This window comes from Octopus bimaculoides, chromosome 7, assembly GCF_001194135.2.
Source record: "Octopus bimaculoides isolate UCB-OBI-ISO-001 chromosome 7, ASM119413v2, whole genome shotgun sequence".
NCBI lineage: Eukaryota > Metazoa > Mollusca > Cephalopoda > Octopoda > Octopodidae > Octopus > Octopus bimaculoides.
In genome coordinates this window covers 32127380-32134136 of record NC_068987.1, presented here as the reverse complement: position 1 = coordinate 32134136, position 6757 = coordinate 32127380, and the positions used below count along the sequence as shown (strand labels likewise).

The 6757-nt window shown below is 33.2% G+C and overlaps 1 protein-coding gene across 1 annotated transcript in view; it reads right to left on the bottom strand.

Annotated features, from left to right (window-relative positions):
- The window catches only part of LOC106879966 (splicing factor U2AF 50 kDa subunit), a 32130-nt gene that overhangs the window by 23041 nt on the left and 2332 nt on the right, over positions 1-6757 (bottom strand). The window contains exons 3-5 of the mRNA XM_014929726.2: positions 6209-6325; positions 3380-3518; positions 1128-1207 (exon numbers count right to left, since the gene is read on the bottom strand). Of these exons, the coding sequence (XP_014785212.1) occupies positions 1128-1207; positions 3380-3518; positions 6209-6325 (336 nt within the window). The remainder of the gene's footprint in view (positions 1-1127; positions 1208-3379; positions 3519-6208; positions 6326-6757) is intronic.

Sequence of the window (6757 nt, the reverse complement as noted above, 5' to 3'; positions counted from 1 at the left end):
AGAATGCATAATGAATGACAAAAAAAATTTTCTTCTTAGAGTCATTTAATTTGGGAGTTATAGACGGGAGTAGGAAAGCAAGAGCAATGATTCATAATAGCAGTCATGTTATTATGTTACACTCTTGTACTTTGCCAAACAAACAAATATTATTGAAGATTTTTTTTTTCTCTCCTTTAAATTTTAAGCTTTTCCCTACCCACTCTCCCTGTAAATATTAAAAATTGTCCTCTCTTTCCAACAAGTTTATGTCGAAAGGACCAAATAGAAGTTTTTTTCATTTTTCTTAATTTATATTCAATATATATATATATATATATCACTATTTAGCTTAAAAAAGAAATTTGCTTCCTTTAAACTTGGTCGTAATTGTTTCACAAAGAAAAAGAAAAAAAATCAGATATATTACATGACATAAGCAGACAATAAAGAAAATTGGATGGGAAACGACGTATAACTTAACATTAAGGACCATCAGTTAAGTAATATAATAACTGTATAGATAATGAATACCTGCCATATATACATACATTTATATGTCAGCCTTTCAGGAATACCCAGGTTGAAGAGAAAAAAGCAAAATAAAACAAAAAGAAAAAAAAGGCAAATTTCCTGTAAGAATTGAAGGATATAAACAGTTTACAGAGATATAAATGAAACCTAATGATTGGATAAAAAGGGATAATTGTGTGGACATTTCCAATCTAACGTGAATAATAATGTATACTTAGTAACTTCAAGGATTAATGGATAAAATATTGAGTGCTTTCAAAATAAATGGATGGGCTAAAAGTATTAAAAAAAAAAAGAAAAAGAAAAGACCTGAAATTTTCTTTAAAATTGGAAATTGTGAAGAAATAAAATATTAAAAAATAAATACAACTAGATTAAATTTTAAAACGGATAAATAATAATAATCAAATCACTGCTATAAAACGTAGGGCAAAATATGCCAATGAAGTAGTTGCCAAGTTGAAGTTCTGGCCTTAAAGATTGATGATACAGAATAGTAGAAATATTAAGTTAACAGGGACAATTTCCAGATGCAGATGTAATTCAACCTCATCGCATCTGCCAATGATGCTGCCATTTATAATCTTGGCCAGCACTTCAAAAAAACAAAATACCTGATCTTCGTTGAGATAGTTAGGTAGTCCACCAATAAAGATCTTGTGTGGGGAATCCTGAACAACTGTGGAAACAACACCTGTAAGCAAAGAAAGAAAACACTTTCAAAACTCCCATGTTCTTTTAATTTATTTATGATTGTAACTATAAGCATATAGTCTTCTAGTGTGTTTAAGTGGCCTAATGCTGTAAAATAACCACAACTGTTACCAAATTATGATATGCACATAACCACTGTTCAAATAGTGTTGTTGTTTGAGGACTGAAAACAAGTTCTACACTTTTCTAGACAAGAAAGAAAGTTTAGTTTCATTTTAGAAAGAACTACTTGTCCAAAGACTTCTTGCTTACACCATGTATATAATTTTTTTTTAATGTCTTTTATCAAGTTAATTTCTTCACATTGTTTTCTTCCTTCAATTTTCTAGCATCATGGCAGTTAATACATCAAGACATCAGTTAGAATTTGGTGATATTATTTATTAATGATATAATTAAAAGATAATATTTTAGTGTCATCTGTACACAGCAACTATCTAAATGATATCAGGATTTATCAATTTTGAGCAGGAGTGGAGAGATCACATAACTGATCATTGCACTGATGTTTTCATTATGATGTGGGCACAACAAAACCTTTCAAGTAAAAAACAAAAAACGTACAGCTTATCCTTGGTTTTTCCCTAAAGAAATATTTCTTGAGATGAACAATGACACCACAAGGTATGTGCATCAACACAGGAAGTCACCTTAAGTACATCGATAGAAGACATATCTCAGAAAGCTTTTTTGATGCTAGTTGTGTAGCTTCCGAGTTATAGAAAAGTACTAGAACACAAATCCATGTCCAGGAATTGATATTTTATAAATATATGTAAAACACTTTCATGTAAGGTGAATACAGTACTCAAACTAATTGGGTGAGTAAAAGTAACTTGGAAACAAAAACAACTTTCACAACGTGCACCAATAATAATTTCAGCAAGTTTCATCTAAATTCATGCAATAACTATAAGCCAGATTTATATAATGAAAACACAACAGGAATTTAAAAGTTAAGCTAGTATTAATTATTAGTACACATGTGAATTAGTATGAAATTGGTTAAAGGGTTCTTTTATAAATTTTATAAATAGAAGTGTTAAATATTTTAGTCATAACTATCAAGTTATTTATCAACTTCAATATCTCCTAATCAATCAGCATGTGCCTAATTGAATTCTTTCATTATGCTACACCACAAACTCCACAGCCAACATCAATAAACCCACTTAGCTACAACTTTCAAAGAACCTTAGTAATGGACCTTCCAGTAAAAATAGGGTTCTGATAACATTTAATACAGCATAAATTTAAACTTTCTCATCGCACTCTACCCAATGTCAATATATAGCCTGCTAGAAATAGCCAAATCACAACCAACCTTCTTTAAAAAAAATTAAGATAGATTGGATAATGCAGGTCCTAATAACTAAGATAGCTGGTAGCAGCAGGACTGTGTTGCATCATGAGGACTGAGCTAAGCCTCACTAAACAATTTAGGAAAGAGCTTCAGGTTTCTTTGCCAAAACTGATTAACATTACAAAGCAACAGGGTTCATGTATACTACATATATACAACTGCCCAGACTTTTAAGTAATCTCACTCGTTTTTCTTCTGCTATGTAAAATTGGTTCCATCTTCTGTAGTGTAGTAGTATCAGTAGATTTTATCTTCAAGTCAAAAAGGGAAATTTGCTTCTTCTTGAGAGAATTCTATAAAGGCTTTGTCATATTAAATACTAAACTTTATACAAAGGTTCCTAACATTATTTTCATATAATAGTACAAAACAGTTTAACTTTTCCCAGTTCCTCAACAAATATTACAAGCCCATCCAGTCAATCATCACACATGGGTTAAATGGATATGGACACCCAAAATACAGAGAGCTATGTGACTTCCATAGTCACTGACCCTTTCTCCAGGCTTTGCTAATAACAAAAATATTAGTGTGAGTTGACAGAAATCAGGTTGTTATTTCTACCAGGTCAAGCAACCACACTGAAATCTCAACCCATTGGATCAAATGTCTTTGTGATCTCATTGCAAGAAACATCTACCAGCAAGGGACTGGAATAACAGAGTGATTAGTTGCTTCTCATCAACAGAAAGCAGAGCTGCATCAATCCTCAGGATTCTCTGTAGGAAAGGTAAATCAAAATTTAGAAATTACACACACATGTATAATTAGAGAAAGAAAGATATTTACCAGGAACAGCAACTGATGGTGTTTCTGCCATACCAGGAAGAGGTTGATAATCTCTCGGCCGTCGAATCTTTAAAGACTGCCCTTGAAAGTTGATTCCATCAAATGCCATAGCTTGGGTGGTTTCATCTACCGAACGGAACTAGAAAGACAATAAATAAACAAATCATTCTAATTTTGGCACAAGGCCAACAATCTTGAGGGGATGGGATAGCCAATTACGTTGACCTCAATACTCAACTGGTTCTTATTTTGACAACAAAAAGATGAAAACTAAAGTCAACCTCAAAAGCATTTGAACAAAAGCCAGAAAAGAAATGTCACAACGCATTCTGTCTGACACACTAACAATTTTATCAGCTCACCACCTTATTAATCCTTTCTACTCTAAGCACAAAGCCAGAGATTTTGTGGGGAGGGACTAGTCGATTATACCAACCCCAGTGCTCAACTGGTACTTATTTTATCGACTCTGAAAATATTGACCTCAGCAAGTTATGAACTTAGAAAATAAAGCTGTTAGAAATGTTCAGCATGCTAATCATTCTGCCAAATCCATCACCTTAATAATTCTACTTTAAGCATAGGACCTGAAATTTTGGGAAGTGGCTGGGCTAGTTGATTTCATTGACCCCGGTATTTGACTGGTACTCATTTTATCAACGTCAAAAGGATGGAGGAAAAAGTTGATCTCAGCAGACTTTGTCTGATGTGCTAACAATTCTACCAGCTCAATACCTTAATAATAATTCTAATTTTTGGCACCAGCCAGCAATTTAACGGTCAAAGGGAAACCAGTTACATCAAAACCAGTGTATGACTGGTACTTATTCTACTGACCCCAAAAGGAAGAAAGCCCAAGCTGATCTCAGTGGCATACAAACACGGAACATAAAGCTGGAAGAAATACTGCTAAACATTGCCACCTTAGTAATAATAATAATAATAATAATAATGACAATGTTCAGTACATCACTAATGTTTACTTTATCAATCCTAGAAGGATTAGAAGGGAAGCCGGATCTTTTTTAAAACGGGGGCCACATTTTTCATTAACGAAACGCTTTGAAACTTGGAACACTGGTAGAATGTGTCGTATAAAACATCTTTTTCTCTTAGTCTTCTTAAAAAAAAAAGAAATCCATAAGTTATTCCATGTTAAAGTTGTCGTATTTTTGTAATTTCAACCAATCACTGACGTCCATTCAGCCGATATACATTAAGTGCCGACTACATAAACAAACGATTCTGAAACAATTAACCCTAACCGTAGGGTTAGGGTTAGGGTTAAAGCAAATTTAAAATGAAAAAAGCAAATAAAACGAAGGTATGGAGATTAAATACGCTTTACACCGCTTAATCAGCCAAAGGAGTAAATGTATACAACTGAATACTTGTCAGTGATTGGTTGAAATTATCGAAATAAGACAATTTTTTACATGAAATAAATTCGAATACAAAAATATTTTTTTGTTCTATAACACAAAATAGATAAGTATACGAAGTTTGAAAGTCTTTCCGTACCAAAAACACTACGTAAAACATTAATGAAAAATGTGGGCCCCGTTTTAAAATAGATCTGGGAAGCCAACTCTGGCAAAATTCATAATAAGAATGTAACACTAGAACAAGACCACAAATTTAAAGAGAATATATTTAATTTGATCACAGTACTCGAGAATGTTTGGCTTTGGATCCATAACAAAATAACATAACCAAATCCTGCAGAGCATTTTCCTCAAAATTTACTTTTTCAAGACATTTCATCTATCACTCTACCCCAATATTTTCAATCATTCGAATGAAGAAATAAATCTTGAAAGAGAGTAAGTATAGGTAATTACATGGATTCCAGTAGTTATTTACATTCATTTTCATATTGTAGTCAGTGAGGAAATACCTGGTTACACCAGTGTTTCTCATGTTATTTTTTTAACTTTTGCCTCCTTTCTTTTACTAACAATGTTTCAACACAAATACACAACAAAATTTTGTTGCCAACAGGTGGTTGAATACTTTTAAACAATTACTTGCACACAAGTCATTTCATCAATAAAATATAGAACATCAAAACATTTCAACCACTAATATTACCAGATGATTCACGAAAATTAGAGTAATAAAAAAAACAATTTATAGAAAATTTAAGCATTTTACTGCCCCTTTGTCCCCAGTACCCCAATAAAATTTTCAGGGGGTAGTGCCGCCCACTCTCAGAAACACTAGGTTTCAAGTTTTCAGTGCACCAATCACTGGTTGAATGCATTTCAAAGAAGAGAATGAATGGATACAAGCCACTGCCTTCTAAGAAGCTGAGAGGACTGAAATAAAGATAAGCAAGAGGAGAAAGAATGTTAGCTCAAACTCAAGAGTAGAGCAGAGTAGAGGATGGTATATAGGTAAACTGAGGCCAAAAAGATTAATGCTTGACCTGGAGATATAATAAAATCAATGCCTGTCATCAAAACTTCTTTCTTGCAATTTAGTCCAAATTAGTGCAGCATCTAAATGTCTTCAGCAGTTCTAAGTAGCTTTTAAGAGCCAAAATTTAGTTAGGTGTCAATGTTAGGACAACAAAAGATAAATACCCCACTCTTGATAGGCCACTAGTGTAGCACAAGTAACATTCCTAAATGATTTGGCACCTATATTCCAGATCTAGGTGAAGAGAAGAATGTAGAATTAAATATATTGCTTATATACACACTAAAATACCAGCTATGGATTTAAACTGAAAAACCAGAGTTGATAGTGTAATAACCTATTCATACAGTTCATCCAAACCTAGAAACTTAACATAGAAAGAAGAGAGAATAAACCAAAGATGGCTACCTCTAAGAACGCAAAGTTTTTATCCAAGTTGATCTGTACAGCAATAATAGGATTACCCTCAGCCTGGGCCAAACCTGTAACTTTCATTTGGTGATTGAAGAAATCCATCATAGCTTCCTAAAAAGAAATGGAGAAAAATCAATAAATTAAAAAGAGATAACAGTTAAGTAACTTGTTTACCAACTACATGGTTCTGGGTTCAGTCCCACCACATGGCACCATGGATAAATGTCTTCCACTATAGCCTTGGGCCACCCAAAGTCTTGTGAGTGAATTTGGTAGACGGAAACTGAAAGAAGCCCGTTGTGTATGTATATATATATATATATATATATATATATATATGTGTTTGTGTGTCTGTGTTTGTCCTCCCAACATCAATCGACAACTGATGCTGGTGTGTTTACGTACCCGTAACTTAGCAGTTTGGCAAAAGAAACCAATAGAATAAGTACTAGGCTTACAAAGAATAAGTCCTGGGGTCAATTTGCTTGACTAAAGGTGGTGCTCCAGCATGGCCACAGTCAAATGACTGAAACAAGTGGAAAA